The 17,500-nt window shown below is 42.2% G+C and overlaps 2 protein-coding genes across 3 annotated transcripts in view; both read left to right on the top strand.

Moving 5' to 3' along the window:
* The window catches only part of samd4a (sterile alpha motif domain containing 4A), a 104,659-nt gene extending 96,862 nt beyond the window's left edge, over nucleotides 1-7,797 (top strand). For both annotated transcript variants that reach the window (XM_083652935.1, XM_083652934.1), the window contains one exon: nucleotides 2,647-7,797. In XM_083652935.1, coding sequence (XP_083509061.1) covers nucleotides 2,647-2,675 — 29 coding nt within the window. In that variant the 3' untranslated portion in view covers nucleotides 2,676-7,797. The remainder of the gene's footprint in view (nucleotides 1-2,646) is intronic.
* Nucleotides 7,798-13,173: 5,376 nt separating this feature from the next.
* LOC310791433 (protein NLRC3-like) overlaps nucleotides 13,174-17,500 on the top strand; it is a gene marked incomplete at both ends in the record, with an annotated part of 13,706 nt that continues 9,379 nt past the window's right edge. Inside the window, 3 exons of the mRNA XM_083653130.1 lie at nucleotides 13,174-13,444; nucleotides 15,029-16,901; nucleotides 16,993-17,166. Of these exons, the coding sequence (XP_083509256.1) occupies nucleotides 13,174-13,444; nucleotides 15,029-16,901; nucleotides 16,993-17,166 (2,318 nt within the window). The remainder of the gene's footprint in view (nucleotides 13,445-15,028; nucleotides 16,902-16,992; nucleotides 17,167-17,500) is intronic.

The following is a 17,500-nucleotide window of genomic DNA, read 5'->3' as shown; positions in this document are numbered from 1 at the left end:
TGTGGGCGCTGAGGGTGAGCACCCAGTTCCATGTCCTCAGTGCCTACGTCAAAAAGGGCCTTTCTGTGTGGAGTTTGCATGTTCGCCCCGTGCTCCCCTGGGGTTTCCTCCAGATAGGAACCCCCCACTAAAAAACATATATATATATAAGTCTATAAGTCTGAGCGTATGAGACTGAAATTTAGAATCAACCACTAATGGCCTAAAACACTGTCTGCTGGAGGAAGGTAAACAAGCCACAAAAGGTTTGTGCCACGACCAAAACATCAAACTGCAGACAAGACACAGCTTAAAAAAACACAAAAAAAACACAGTTCATGTCAGACAAACATAAATTACATTGAGCTTCTCTGAATGATTACCAGATTGGTTCAAACCAAGAGTTACCAATCACTGAAACAGAAACAGTGGAATTTGGAAACCCGTTTGAGCCTGGTGTGTTTACACTTGACACAGTGCCACATACTTATTGTGTCTAATATGTACTGTATATCATGCACAATGCGTCCTCAACATACCCACATATAGTCTGACCTTTTTCACCAGCAGCTCACACTGACCTTAAACTGCCCTTTCACCAGCAGCTCACACTGACATTAAACTGCCCTTTCACCAGCAGCTCACACTGACATTAAACTGCCCTTTCACCAGCAGCTCACACTGACATTAAACTGCCCTTTCACCAGCAGCTCACACTGACATTAAACTGCCCTTTCACTATCATGATCACACTGACATTAAACTGCCCTTTCACCAGCAGCTCACACTGACATTAAACTGCACTTTCACTATCATGATCACACTGACATTAAACTACACTTTCACTATCATGATCACACTGACATTAAACTGCCCTTTCACCAGCAGCTCACACTGACATTAAACTGCCCTTTCACTATCATGATCACACTGACATTAAACTGCCCTTTCACTATCATGCTCACACTGACATTAAACTACACTTTCACTATCATGATCACACTGACATTAAACTGCCCTTTCACCAGCAGCTCACACTGACATTAAACTGCCCTTTCACCAGCAGCTCACACTGACATTAAACTGCCCTTTCACCAGCAGCTCACACTGACATTAAACTACACTTTCACTATCATGATCACACTGACATTAAACTGCCCTTTCACCAGCAGCTCACACTGACATTAAACTGCCCGTTCACTATCATGATCACACTGACATTAAACTACCCTTTCACTATCATGATCACACTGACATTAAACTGCACTTTCACTATCATGATCACACTGACATTAAACTGCACTTTCACTATCATGATCACACTGACATTAAACTGCCCTTTCACCAGCAGCTCACACTGACATTAAACTGCCCTTTCACCAGCAGCTCACACTGACATTAAACTGCCCTTTCACCAGCAGCTCACACTGACATTAAACTACACTTTCACTATCATGATCACACTGACATTAAACTGCCCTTTCACCAGCAGCTCACACTGACATTAAACTACACTTTCACTATCATGATCACACTGACATTAAACTGCCCTTTCACCAGCAGCTCACACTGACATTAAACTACACTTTCACTATCATGATCACACTGACATTAAACTGCCCTTTCACCAGCAGCTCACACTGACATTAAACTGCCCTTTCACCAGCAGCTCACACTGACATTAAACTACACTTTCACTATCATGATCACACTGACATTAAACTGCCCGTTCACTATCATGATCACACTGACATTAAACTACCCTTTCACTATCATGATCACACTGACATTAAACTGCACTTTCACTATCATGATCACACTGACATTAAACTGCCCTTTCACCAGCAGCTCACACTGACATTAAACTGCCCTTTCACCAGCAGCTCACACTGACATTAAACTACACTTTCACTATCATGATCACACTGACATTAAACTGCCCGTTCACTATCATGATCACACTGACATTAAACTACCCTTTCACTATCATGATCACACTGACATTAAACTGCACTTTCACTATCATGATCACACTGACATTAAACTACACTTTCACTATCATGATCACACTGACATTAAACTACACTTTCACTATCATGATCACACTGACATTACCCTTTCACTATCACCATCACTATCTCTTAAAACTGGTGGAGAATTTGTGTTTTCAGAATTCTCATAAAAGCGTTGTTTCCGGCTGTAGGGAGAGTTAAAAGACGAGCACCAGATGATCCAAGGCATATTTGGCTCGTAAACAAGCATGTCTGATAAGTAAGTTGGTGCCAGACCGTTAAGAGATTTAAAAACCAATTTAAATTATATTATATTAATTCGAAGCCAGTGTAGATATTTTACAAATGGTGTCACATGGTCTGTCTTCTCCAGATAAAAACCCAGGCCACTGCATTTTTAAGAAGTTGAAGGCAACTAATAGTTGTTTTAGGAAGTCCACAGAAAAGTGAATGCTTACCTTGTTTTGGCACAAAATCACAAATGCGTATGTGGTAGTGTAGAAGCTGGCAGAGGAGTTGCTGCCTCTTCACTGTTCACTGTGAACAAACAGACTTGACTCTGCTCTCCATCGGGATGCTGCCTCCACACTGTTTGGGTGGCTGCTGATTCAGAGGTTCAGAGGTGAATTCTAATGTGTTTTCTTTTCCTCTTTAGATGGTGCTGACCGCACATCAACGATATGAGATGAGGGCCTGAGGGAGAGCAGCAGGACTATGAGCAGGTGCATGAGGCTCTCTCACGATACGTCACTTCGAGGTCACCAGCCCTCCTATCCCCTCGCCCTGTAGCCAATGGTAGAGCTCAACCATGGGACTGGGCGGGGTCCAAGTAACACAAGAGAGCCAATCGGCAAACGGCTAACACAAGCTATCACATTGGCACCTTCCATCGGGTTGGAAAAACACACTTCCTGCTTATCCCAGCATGCTCGCAGTCATCTGGGTCTGGGCGAGGAGAGAGAAATGCATTGAAAACGGCCTGGACAGTGTGCGCAGAGCGCCCCAGCAGGCCGGAGGCAGTACTGCAGTCTGGTCCGCCTCAGCAGAACGGAGAAGCCTGCCTGTGGATCGGGAGGGTCCAGTGAGACCGAGGCGTTCCCCTCTCCGGCCCTCTGGTCCCAGCTCCCGGCTCTGTCACCGCAGATCCATAACAGCACCTCAGACCCCAAAACAAGACAAGCTAACGGACGCAGGAGGACGTCTGGGATATCTGTGACTGTTTGGACTGAGAACCGAGTGTCTAGTGCGGACGCTCTGGGAGCTCGGGAATGCCTCTTGCTCAGTATCGGGTGGCTAAAAATCATTTATTTTTATTGTATGTATTTATTGTTTACATAATGATGCTACTTTCAAAGGGTACAGAAACATGTATGAATTTCAGGTATGAATGTTGTGATATTTCTGTAAAGCCTTGGCGTTTTACCATAGTTGCTTTACGTCCCATGAGTAGCCATCATGCTAGTTTACAACCAATGTGCTTATTCTTTATTTGACTTGCCAACAGCCAAGCTAGGTTGGCTTGAAACTTTACCAAGAGAGAGAGAGAGAGAGAGAGAGAGAGAGAGAAGGAACAGGAAAAAGGAACAGCAAATGTTGTTGAGAGAGAGAGATAGACCGAGAGAGAGAGAGAGAGAGAGTGACGAGGAGAAAGGAGAGAAAGACACAGGAAGTCGAAGAAAGAGAATCAAGCTGGGATTTTGAGAAGTGATGCTGGAAAGGGAAGCGGACGTTTAAAAAAAGAATGAAGTCAGAGGCAGGACCTTTGATTGGCTAACGATGATAGAGGAAGATGATGTCATGTCCAATCATGTTGTGAGTCTATTCATGTGAGTGAGCGTGCAGGAGGAGGTGAGTTTGGCACCGGTCAGTTATATTGTTGATATATATGGCACCGGTCAGTTATATTGTTGATATATAGCATGTATGTACTCTTTGAATTCATAGCCTTTGTAGGCACTATACATGGAAAATGTAGACTTTTATACATTTATGGGAGATCAGTACATCTGTGTCGTCAGGGGGGGGATCTGTCTGCATGTTCAGATAATGGGTAGAGTTATTTTTCAAAAGCAGGGTGATACGCTTAAGTGTGCTTAAGCTGCATGTTACAACTAAAACATCTTTCTCGGAGGAAAACAAAGAGCATAAGTTGTGTTGGACGCGAGGAGGGGAGATAAACCAGGAGGTTGATTTGACATGGTCTGTCCATGAAGGGTTGTGTTCCCAGAGATGGTCTCATTAGCGCTTAGCTCCACCTGCTGGCCAAAACGCAGTCTAGGCTGAACAGACGCCAAGGTCCATGGACACACACATGAGGCCTACATTGAATTTTTTTGTTTTGTTTTTTTGTACTAATGAATTTCATGTTTATTCTGTGTCTTAATATTTATCCTCAGTGTATTGTCTGGCTAACAGACTGTATAAGGAAATAAGGAAAAAGTTTATGTTGAAATAAGCTGGTTAAGTAAACTCTCCTGTGGCCCTTTTCGAGCCCCACATCGCTCCGACAGCCGGGGGAGGTTTCACAGTTTCCACACGCGAGTTTCAGATCGATTTGGAACGGTTTGAAATGTCATCAAGGGGGAGGGGAGGGGGTTATTGATTGTTATCATTTAGTTTCTTTATTAGTTTCTTGTAATTCTCAAGTATTTCCTTTTGTATTCTGCACTTGGTGCTGTGATACACTAAACTCCTTTGAGTGGCCATCCAAACAAGTGAGGCTCAAATGACATTTTGTGCAATAGAGTTGAATCAAGCTGCGCGGGGAGGAGCAGACGGCCTGTAGAGGGAGGTGTTGGGTCAAAGTGGACTCGCGCTCGACCTTCGAACCTGCCGTTTTTGAGTAGACGGACTGAAAGATAAAACGCTCCCCCGACGCCACTTGTTTGAACTAACATGGACTACCTGTTTGTCTAGTTGGTAGGTAGATGTCTGGGTTTGGCACACAGGAACACAAGGGTTTGACCCCCCCGTGATCGCAACGGGCTAAATTCACATTCTCCTCCCATCTGGCTCTGTTTAAAACGGGGAGTTTGGTGGAAATGCGCCTTGAGATCCGCTGACAGCTTTTAGACTGCCATCATCATCCATGCCTCTCTTCACTACTACAGCGACACACACGCTAATGTCGTTATTGTCGCTGATGTTTTATAGCTTTGTCGCTTAACACTCTTGGCGCTGTGTTTGGAGTTGTGTTTGCTGCTCGTGGAGCCAGTGTGAGTCGATGCAGGAGTTTGAGTCTAAAAAGCATGGATTTGGCATGGCTCTGTTTTAAATGGTGAATGGGGAAGTTGATGCGATGTTACAGCTTTGATACAGCGCTTCGTTTTTTTTTTTTTACTCGGACGCTCCTCAGTGGCAGGAGGCGTTGGGATCTCATCGTATTCAGTCTTTCATCAGTGTCACTGCCATAGGAATCATCAATACTAAAAGTAGACGCAGACAATTATTTATTCTTTTTTTTTTCATAACTGTTGCAGAGGTGATTCTTGTACTCATTTAGGTGTATTATTATTTAAAGTACCATATGTATTAACATGTTATGGCTGGTGACCATACGTACATCTCAAATATTAACATAGTTATTTTTGACTTTTTATTTTTTCTTCTTTTTTTGGGGGGGGATCTATAATCTCATTTGTATCTTATCAGTGTCATCATCATGTTGAGGTTTTTCTTGTGAAGCATTGGTGTCGGAGGTCACCTGAACGTAGCCGCACCCCGAGAATAGGAGCCAGTCTGGGTGCGTTTGATCACAGTTTCTGTAGGACAAGCCGCGAGCAAACTGTATGCGTGTGTCTGTGTGGATGGCTTGGTAGGCCAGGAAGGAGACTGGTCAAGTGCATTCTGGGACTTGCGGTATGTGTAATCACCGACAGTTGTCCCCAGACACTGACCTAGGATCAGTCGAATCGCTATTAGATCGGATTAGGATTTTGGTATTTGGAGTCTGAACTCAGATCAGCAACCTGGGCCAAATGTGAGCTAATTGCGTGTTCCTGAGTGGGCGGGGCTTATGGGTTTGCAGCAGGGTTGGGTAGGTTACTTAAAAACCATTTCCCATCACAGTTACAGCACTAATTAAGGAATCAAAACCCTAATCAGGAACATAACGCAAGGGCTTACCCAAACTCCGTCAAGTATTCTGTATACTTTCACTTGCTTCCAGATCACCTTTTCCATAATGTGAGGTATAAAGGCACAGTTAAGAGAGTGAAAAATTACTTACTTATATTATTAATAAAGTTCAGGAAATTGAGTTCAGGTTTCCATACAAACAAAAACTGTGCTGACACCATTTAAATGATCTAACTTTCTTGCTTAAAGAAGTAATCCTCTCATTTGTCACATACAGTGTTGTTGTTTTTTTCTATATATATATATATATATATATATATATATATATATACATATGACGCAGTGAGAGGTTTCCTATTGCTACCCAACCCTAGTTTCCAACAGCATTTCCAGGCCAAAGGTAGAGGAGTGTCAGTGTGACATTTTTGTTTTAGCTGAACACAGAAAACGCCTGTGGTGGGAAGGAAGAGGGCGACCCCATCTCTTCAAACCAAATGCTTTATTTTTATTTTTCTAAATGCATATCAACTCTGTGGGCGTCCTGGGAGTGCTTTTTACGCCGCACACACTGCAGTATTAACAGTTAGATACCGCCTTGATATTCCAAAAACAATATTTAATGTACTTTAAATCAAGACATATATTGCTGTTGTGTTTTTTTTTTTTATCCCTTTATTTTTCGTCATAGATTCTGCGGTCAGTTATTGTCGATATGGGATGCCGAGACTTTTTTTGTAAATTCGACGGCTTCCATCCTGTAACAATTTACCGCTTGACTGTGCTCCTTATTTCGTTTAGTTTTATTTTGTTATCAAAGAGCCGATGTCCTGTATTGACTGCAGGCTTACGTATATATTTGACAAAAGAATATTGTATGTTTAATAATAAAAAACACACACAAAAAGGACAAAAAATTTGAAGAAAATGTGGGGGGGGAAGAAAAGGAGAGCATTGAAAAAGTGTAATTTATATTTTAGAACTGCATGCACAAGGCTGGGAAAGTCATATAGAATAACAAATGGCAGTGCCTTTTTTGTACTCGAGACATTTACCCCAAATGTAAATGGTTTTATATGGACTTTAAAAACTGTAATATTACAAGATGAAACCAGCTTCAGCTCCACTGGGCTACATTCACACTGCAACAGTGTCCCAATCCTGATGTTTTGTTCTTGTTTATTATTATTATTATTCTTCTGCTACACTGGTCTCATGTTTTAAGTGCAGTGTGACCAGACAAAAAACAACACATGGAATCTGATCCATGGGCCATGTTATGTTTTCCTAAATTTGATCCATATCTGATTGATGGTACTCTGTGGCCATTTGACCAGAAAGACCTGGAGGACGACAACTCCAGCAGCCATTGGAGAGGCCGAAACAAAGCGAGAAAAATGTGAACAAAAATTCTTAAATTTGGCACTACAGCCTGCGGTGTGAACGTAGCTTTTGATGGCGGAGGCGGTGAACTCAACCAATCCGTGATGATGAGATCCTGGTGAGAGTCGCCGTCTTGTTTCTGTACTCTGTAGGTACTTCTCATTGCTGATATGAAGTTATGAATTATTCTGGTCTGAACACAAAAAAATGTGTGGGTGACTTGTGTGTCTGTGAGCGAGAATGACCGTATGTCTGTGTACATTCATGTGTTTTTCAAACTGTCTTGCTGTAATTTTGTCCCAACGTACCAGAATGCTGTGACTTGGCATGCCCGTTATCCATAAAAGGTTGTAACTCCTCCAGTGTCTGTGTGTGTTACCCGTTTTCACAGTTTCCCACCGGCCTGGAAAATCCATACAAGATTGTGGATTTGAGGAAAAATAATAGAAGGCCTAGGACGTTTTTGAAAAGGAATTGATGGCTTTGAGTGTTTTTACTGAATTTCATCAATATATATATATCAATAGGAATTGACAAGGATCTTTTTTTAATCTGATAAGATCATGCAAGAAATTAAGCGTATGAGGTTGAACGTTAACTGATGTGGTTTGAATCCTTGAATTTGACCAAACAAGACATTGAAACTAATTTAACTCAACTTAAATTTGATTTCCAAGAGTTTGGGAACTCTGGGTGATAAATTATCGAGATGGACACAGCACAGTTCCATGGTTAGAAGCACAGCACCTGAATGGATAGAACTGTCCACTGTTTACCATGACGGTTTGGCTAGTTTTGAATTCTAGGGGTTATATAGTTGCTATGGTGATGACCATAAATTTGTCAAATTGAGGGGGCTCCAGAAGGTCACTGGCAAATTGATCAATTGTTCAACTTCATTATTTCATTTACAGCTACAAGAAATGAACATAATTAGAGGATGTAGCCTAGAGTCTAGACAAATGACTGTGTTGATAGTTTCACTGTTTCTACCTACAGGAGGCTACATCGATTGTCTTGGGATTCTGGACAAACTCATATCTGGACAGTAAACATCCTCAGATCAGATTTAATCCTAACAAATGTAATGTGGACTGAATCAGCCCTTTTCACTTCCCAAGGCAGGAAGTAACACAGGTGCAAGAAAAACATTAATGAGGGTTTCCAACTTTCAATCCAGTGTCGGGTCCCTTGTTAATGTTTTGCTTGCACTTGTGTTACTTCCTGCCTTTTAGACACAAAATTGGTGAATTAGGTGGGAGGTGAAAAAGGCTAATTAGGGGTACTTGGTATGAAAAGGTTTGAGAATCTCTTAACCCCAAAATGACCTTTTCACAGCAGCCATTTTGAGGGTCAAGCAGTGTAAACCATGGATGTATTATAACATTAGGACCCTGGCACACTGGGACACACCTGTTTGCCCTGCTTTGAAATCTCCAAATTGCTGCTGTGAAAAGGGCCAATATGCTTATCCTCCCACTTCCTTCACCTGGTAGCCTGCCCCTATATGGCCTGCCCTGCCCTATCCTGGAGCGCCCTCTCATGGTTATCGAGGACAATAATGGATTAACCTACATTTTTGGTCAGGCACGAATTAGCCGACGAGCCTGGGTCCTTATCTCACCATCTCTGCGCATGCGCGAAAAATTGCGAGGCAAACGTTAATGGAGGAAGCCAAGAAGATCCGTATGGAGGAAGCGAAGAAGATCCGCCAGAAAATTAGAGAAGGCGAATTGAAAACGGTGAAAAAGGAAGGGAGAAGCGCCGTGTGGGAGCGCTTCAGTGAAGTGCTCAACCATGACGACGAGTCTGTGGGCTACGTCATCTGCAACAGCTGCGAGGCGCTGTATGTTTACGACAGCCACAAAACGGGCACCTCAAACATGGTGCACCACACCTGTGGTAAAGCCAGGACACGAGGAGACTGCAGGAGAGCAGCCCTGGACGTACAACCCAAGTCGGGGGATGACCGCAGCATGCGGCCATTTGATATGGTCACCGCACAGACATTTATCAACATCGGAGCCAAATATGGCGCTGTTGCTGTTGACGCGAATGGCATCGTACCCCATCGGAAATCCGTGTGTGACAACTGTGTGGGAGAGGAGCAAGGATCTACTGCAGATGAGGAGGACGAGGAGGAGGAGGAGAGCCCATCGCCTGAACAGGGGGACGAGGGCCCGTCCACCTCAGAGAGCCGAGCCGTCTCACCGCCACACATCCAGCCATCATCATCATCAGTGCAGCAGCAGAGGAAGAAGAGGAAAGCTGTAGTAGAGGACAGTGGTGATCATAAAGCGCACAAAGCAGCGGTCAGAAGAGAAACTGCAGGCCTTGATGAACGCAGGGAGGAGAGGGCACAGGACACGGACGAAGACTTCAGATTCACAGAGACAGTGCGCGATATGTTGCGCAAGTTACCGGCACGCATGAAATCCCAAGCCAAGTTTAAGATCCATCAGATGCTGCACGAAATGGAGCAGAGCCTGTACACAGATACATAATTAGTTAACAGTCATTTTAATCACTTCGTCGTTATTTTGTATTTAGACCTATATTTCTGTCTTGAATTTTTAAACATTTTTTGTTTTGTTCTCTCTCTAATAGGCTACAGAAAATACAGACTTCCTGACATTAGGCTACTACTCCCTTGTTTATTTTTTTTAAATAAATGCTCAACATATTCGCTACCAATAGTGTCATGACTTGTGGTTGGCTACTGGCAGTGTTGGGCAAGTTACTTTCAAAATGTAAACATATTACTAGTTATAACTAGTGAAAGTATACTTTCATTGGAAAGTAATGTTACTTTACAATATTACTGTCTGTGTAGACGGAATGGTTCTCAAACTTTTTCACATCAAGGACCCCTACATTTGATAAGATTTGGTCCCAGTGTCCCCCATCTGGTAAGATGTTTGTTTGTAGAGGTTTTATTACAGTAAGTGTATGAAATCCATGACCAACTGTCATGTTACTCATGGATGGAATTCTAGTGAAAATAATGTATTCCCCTTTTTGCTGGGGAACCCCTTCAAGGACCCCTGGGGGTCCCTCGACCCCACTTTGAGAACCACTGGTGTAGAGTAACTCATTACTTATTACACTACTTTTGCATTATTTTCAACTAACTGCAGTAGCAGAACGACCGCTGCCCCGGAACCATCCAGAAAAAGTCCTTTCCTGAAATCAGTGTAAACCGTCCAAAATTCTAAATGTTATCCTTTCTATAGTGGTTATTTGCATGAAAATAATATTACTGAAATCCTATTGGTAATAAGTTATATTACTGAGTTACTGCTAAAAGTAATGTATTACATGTAATATGTTACTTTTGTAATGAGTTACCCCCAACATTGGCTACTTGTTATGCAGAGCCAGAGCAGATACGGTAGTTCTGCTTCATATGAAGCAACAGGAAGCACCGTCTGTCAGTGCTGCTACTTCCTCTACTGTTGAAGGTAGTGTTTTATTTGACTTGATGTGGATGTGAGTTCACCAGGTAAGGCACCTATAGGAAACATACATGTTTGATACATTAAGTATAAAGAATTGTGATGTGTTTATATAACTGTATATTACTGTATGATCATGTGAAATCTTTCAAGATTTGTATTCGATGCCCAAAGATATTTGTACTCAGATTTCCAACGTTTGACTTTACGGCCAAAATGAACCTTCTCTAAAGTTTGTAGCCTACATGTTTTACTTTTAGTGTTGCCAGATTAAATCAATAGACTGCAGGGATTAAAGTTCTCAGTTGCTATGACGGATTTCAGTCAATTGGAGTCAGATATGAAATGTGAAAAGTACAAAAATTAAAGACTATATATTATTTTATTTCAATTTGTGTATTGTATTGAGTTTGAATGAAAACCTTTATTTTGAAAAATTCTACAACACATTAATTGTGATTTATTATAGCCACTAATTTGCATATGTCTATGTTGGACCCTATTTCAGCCTGGAACATGAATGCATCATTGCTGGGTGTTTCGGCACTTTAGAGTGAAATGAGTGTGATATGCACACACCTTTTTTCTTTTCTTTTACATGAAAAGAAAACCTATGGGAAGCGACTGCACGGCAGAATTTAAAAAGCCCGATATAGCTAAAATAGTCTACGCCTGGAAACATTTTCAGTCATTTTTTTCCTTTGCAAAAATCCCTGAGACTGTTGTCAGATGTTGCTGTAAGAAGGCCTAACATAACACCCTGAATACGATTGACTGAAGTTTGAGTGTAGAAAACAAGACTTTATCAATACAGCCTCCTTTTCAAAGTTCATGACTCATTTGTTCCTAAGGATTAAATGCCTTCTTACTACATGTAGTGTTTACTTCAGTTCGTTTCTACGATGAATTCCATAGTAAAATTGGAGAAGTGAAAGTGCAGTAAAAATGCTCGCTCTGTCTTTTCACATGATTTATAGACGGTTGTCATGGAATTGTGTTGCTAGGGAACAATGTTTGCAATCTAGCTTATGTCCTGTCAGTTATTGCACTAGCAAACACCGCAACGGGAAGTAGGCTAAGCGGGGGGACGTTTAGAATGATCATGTTGTCGAGTTGAAACCTCAGGAGGAATCAAATCTCACCCAAAAGTGACTTTGGTATTCCTATGATCCTGTTCAGATGTATAGTGAAGGGTCCCTGTATCAAACTTACAAAGGCACATAAAACTGCAGCTTATCTGCAAAGAATAAATATATTCCAAATGTTTAACTATAAAAGATGAAATATGAATAAAATATGTTGTGAAATGATTTACCAGTGACACATTTTAGACTAGAGAGTAAGGGAATTAATATGTTCACACACATCACAATTTTCTGTCATGGTAATTTAATATTTTTTAGAAACTAAAGTGTTTTGTTCCATGTGATGTGTGGATGTTAAAGAGGAAAAGGGAAGTGGCAGCTAATGGGGATCCAAATAAACGAATAAAACTGCGCTAACCTTGTTGGAGAAATCCACATGTATAACCTCTGTATCAAAAGGTTATATTTCAATAATGAGAGACTAATAAAAAGTATAACAAGCTTTAATGATACAACAAATTAATTTTGGCGTATGACTCCATGATATGATGACGCTCTCCTGAGATGATGAGAGGGCGTCGTCAGTGAAGAATAGGATAGGAAATCCCCCATAGGGAATTCTTCAATCAGGAGTCATGACCGATGGTGGTGGTCAGGGGAGGAGGTGGGGCGAAAACAACTGCTTCAGCGATGATGATCAGCAACTGAGAATGACATGGCACATACACAGCACATAGCAAACAAAGTAAAACACGACGGACTCTGATATACTACGCTGATTAGGTGATTGGGATCAGCTGGAGAGGAATACCTTGGGCTGATTGGTTATTGCCACATGTGTGGTAAACTGAATGGGTGAGGAGACAGCATCAGAGAAAGGGGGCGAGCCTAACAATGAATGGGTTATACATCCTCAAAGAAAGGGGGCGTGCACTGTGATATGACGAACTGGGCATTGGCTGTTAAGTAGTCTACATTATTGAAAATAGTCCAAGACATCATATAATCAGACAATAGGACAAATAATAAGAATTTACATTATCAATTACTTTTCATGATGTGGCTGACAAATAACTTTTACAAGATTATATAACAATGGTATTGATCTGATGTGTTGTGATGTAATGTGATGTTATTAGACTCTTTGAGTTGGAAAATATTGTTGAACTTGACCAGGGAGCGACGATGGCGACGGAGAAGCTCTTGAAAACACTGGATGATTTGGGAGATGAAGAGTTCAAGAGATTCAAGTGGTTCCTGCAGCAGGCTGACAGCCTGGAGGGCTTCCCAGCCATCCCAAAGAGCCGGCTGGAGAATGCAGACAGGCAGGACACAGTCGATCAGATGGTGCAGACCCACAGCCAACACTCTCTGGAGGTGACCAGGAAGCTTCTAATGAAGATCAACAGGAGTGATCTAGAGAAGACTTTGTCAAACAGCAGCTCAGGACCCAAAGGTAGGATAAGTCATGGGGTTAAAAAAAAAACATGAACATGTGGAAAACAGAAATGACACAGATGAATTTATAATTAAAAACTGGTAACACTTTACTCAAATATCAGGTAACAAAAAGAAGATGAACAATGTGTTGTTTGTCTATTTGGTCTATATTTACAGATTATGTAACCCTACCCCTTTCTCTGAAATTAACCCCAACCCTAATGTAGTGTCAATCTAACAACAAAAAGTGCCACTTGAGGGAATTTGAAGACCTTTCCAACTCATGGTGATGCAAAAAGGGAGGTCCGCCATGGAATATGCATTTGATGTTATATTATTGCAAATATAAAAAAATACATACACCTACAAAAGGCCGGGTGCTAATGATGTAAAAACGAGCTTGTAACATTTACATACTAAACAAACAGACTATATTGAATGACAAGACCAAAACCACAGCCGACCACACACGGTTGTAAAACTTTGTGGCTTCCCAGTTGTTGATTCCCTCCAGCTGTGCACCTGTGACCCCTATGTAGAGTATTGTGAGGGTGATTACCTAGGTGCCCATGCCCTCTAGTGTGCAGGTGAATCAACTACAGCAATGTTGACACTTGACACCAATATCCATACCACACATGCACAGCATAGCAGACATCAAAATTGGTATTAACTCAAGCCTCTATAGACTTCACATAATCACTTTCTCTGCCTGTTTTATCCCCCCAACCATTTGTTTTTACTTCTGCTCGGCTGTCATTCAGACGGTAGATGTGTGAAGAGAGGCCTGAGAGTGTCTGTGTTTATTTTGAGTTTTATTTTATGCAGGAAAAAGGCTTGTTTGCACAAGTCTCATTGTGTTGTCATTGTATTACACTTGATCCCCATGGGTTCAGGTACAGGGTAATGCTGCTGACTTTATCTGCTTGTAGAGCATGCGTCATTTCATTTGCATATCATTTGACCTTTAAATCAGTCAAGAAAGAAAATTGCATTTAGTTCTGTGAAGCAGAATTGACTCCCATTCATGCTGACGGTTTTGAGCTCCATCAGACCCACAAGGCCTCAGATGGCAATCAACCCAGGATGAGCAGACCTCAGTCAACCTCTCTCTCTCTCTCTCTCTCTCTCTCTCTCTCTCTCTCTCTCTCTCTCTCTCAGCAGATGTCTGTGTTGTCGGGGAGACTTCAGAGAACAGAGGATCTTACTCCGTCTCCATTCAAGCTCAGTCTGCTCCTATTCCTCACCTTCCCGCTGACAGCAGTCAGATTGAAGGTAATGCTATTCTGTGACTTGTCCTGGTTGCCATGTTGGTCTGGTCACTGCCCATTTAGTGCGGCTGTTGTGAGGAAGGATTCAGCATTTGATTTAGTAACCAATGTTTACCAATGTTAATATGTAATTCTGTTAGACAGTGTTGACTCAGAGCATCAACCTTTAGCACACACAAAAATCACCAAGCATAAAATAGCTGTTACCTTCAAAAATATACATCTATAGTACTGTAAGTATACAGTTTGAGTATATAATACATTAGTTTGAGTATACAACTCATTTAGTTGTAGTTTTTCTTTATTAATATAATTTTTGCTCTACATAGATCTGCTGGTGAGAACAACAGAGTCTCAACAGAGTACCATCACATGGTACCAACAAAAGGAACAATCGCACCTCCAGGACAGTTTTATGTGTGCAGAAGAAGGATGGTTAGACAGGGAAGATAAGAAACATCTGGATGATATCTACACAGAGCTCTACATCACAGATGGGCGTATCATACACATCAACAGCCAGCATGAGGTCAGGCAGATTGAGATGGCATCAAGAAAGTCAGCAGAAAGCGAGAAAACGATCAAACCCAGTGACATCTTCAAACACCCCTCTGGGAAATACACACCCATAAGAACAGTGTTGACCAATGGGATTGCAGGAATCGGGAAGACGTTCCTTGTGCACAAGTTCATCCTGGACTGGACTGAAAGAAGAGCCAATCAAGATGTTCATCTCATATTCCCCTTCACTTTCCGCCAGCTGAATTTACGGAAGGGAGAAAGCTTTCGTTTTGCAGAACTAATTCACGAATGTATCTGGGAAACCAAAGACATCAAGGAGGAAACTCTTAATGAAATCTTCACAGAACTACAGACGTCAGGAAACTCCAATTTTGACAAAAGTAATTTCAAACTCCTGTTTGTGTTGGACGGTCTGGATGAGAGCCGCCTTCAATTAGACTTCAAAGCCAATGAAAAGTGCTCTATCGATGTGACACAGTCAACCAGAGTAGAAGTACTGCTGACAAACCTCATCAAGGGGAAACTGCTTCCCGCTGCTCGTCTCTGGATCACCACACGACCTGCAGCAGCCAATCAGATCCCACCTGAGTGTGTTGACATGGTGACAGAGGTGAGAGGCTTCACTGACGCACAGAAGGAAGAGTACTTCAGGAAGAGATGCAGTGATAAGGAGCAGGCCAGCAGAATCATCTCCCACATCAAGACTTCACGAAGCCTCCACATCATGTGCCACATCCCAGTCTTCTGTTGGATCACTGCTACAGTTCTGGAGGATTTGTTGAAAACCAGCGAGAGAGAAAACCTACCCAAGACCCTGACTGAGATGTACACCAAATTCCTGGTGTTTCAGATTGAACAGACCAAAGAGAAGTATGGCCCAGAAAACTGCATTCAGTACATTCAGTTACTTGCAAAACTGGCTTTTCACCAGCTGGATGAAGGGAACCTGATCTTCTATGAGAAGGACCTAAGAAAAAGTGGCATTAAATTCAGTGAAGCCTCAGTCTACTCAGGAGTGTTCACACAGATCTTTAAAGAGCAGGACCGGCCGAAGAAGGACAAAGACAAGAACAAGATGTTCAGCTTTGTCCATCTGAGCATTCAGGAGTTTCTGGCCGCTGTTCATGTGGTCATGTCACTCATTAACAGCAACAAGAATGTAATGTCTAAGCCACGTCTGACATTAAAAAATCTGCAGATGTTTTTCAGCAAAACATCTGCAACAGAGGTCCACAGGATTGCTGTTGACAAAGCCTTACAGAGTCCGAATGGACACCTGGACTTGTTCCTTCGCTTCCTCCTGGGTCTTTCACTGGAGACCAATCAGGATCTCCTAGAAGACCTGCTGACACAGACAGGAAGTAGCTCACAGAGCAATGAGGAAACAGTCCAGTACATCAAGGAGAAGATCAGGGAGAATCCGTCTCCAGATAGAAGCATCAATCTGTTCCACTGTCTGAATGAGCTGAATGACTGTTCTCTCGTGGAGGAGATCCAACAGTACATGAGGTCAGGAAGTCTCTCCACAGACAAACTCTCCCCTGCTCAATGGTCGGCTCTGGTCTTCATCTTACTGTCATCAGAAAATGAACAGAATGTGTTTGACCTGAAGAAATACTCCGCTTCAGATGAGGCTCTTCTGAGGCTGCTCCCAGTGATCAAAGCCTCTAATAAAGCTCTGTAGGTGAAAAGATACCTGATATATTAACTGTATTAAAATGTGATATGAGTACAAAATGGAAAACATTTTAAATTGGTTTGTCTTCATCAGGCTGAGTGGCTGTAAACTGTCAGAGAGAAGCTGTGAAGCTCTGACCTCAGTTCTCAGCTCCCAGTCATCTGGTCTGAGAGAACTGGACCTGAGTAACAATTGCCTGCAGGATTCAGGAGTGAAGATGCTCTCTGATGGACTGGAGAGTCCACACTGTGGACTGGAGACTCTTAGGTAAGATGAAGTTATGATGCTTTTGTCTAACAATATGTTGTAACTATAACATTGTCTGCCATTCTATGATGGATTTGTGTGTGTGTGTGTGTGTGTGTGTGTGTGTGTGTGTGTGTGTGTGTGTGTGTGTGTGTGTGTGTGTGTGTGTGTGTGTTCATTCTCACTGTCAACTTGTCAAGTATTGACATTTGGTCAGAAGTGACAGGACCCCACTTGGCATCACTTTTTAATGGGGATTAGACTGACTCTGGGTGGGAAAGGGGTTATTGCTGATGGCATCGGAACCTTGATCAGCCAATGGGCTAAATGCTAAATGCAAAAGTGGGTTCTAACC

Source organism: Poromitra crassiceps (assembly GCF_964638095.1).
Source record: "Poromitra crassiceps genome assembly, chromosome: 16".
In the NCBI taxonomy this organism is placed as follows: Eukaryota; Metazoa; Chordata; class Actinopteri; order Beryciformes; family Melamphaidae; genus Poromitra; species Poromitra crassiceps.
The sequence above is the reverse complement of the archived record's forward strand: the minus strand, read 5'-3'. Positions and strand labels throughout refer to the sequence as shown.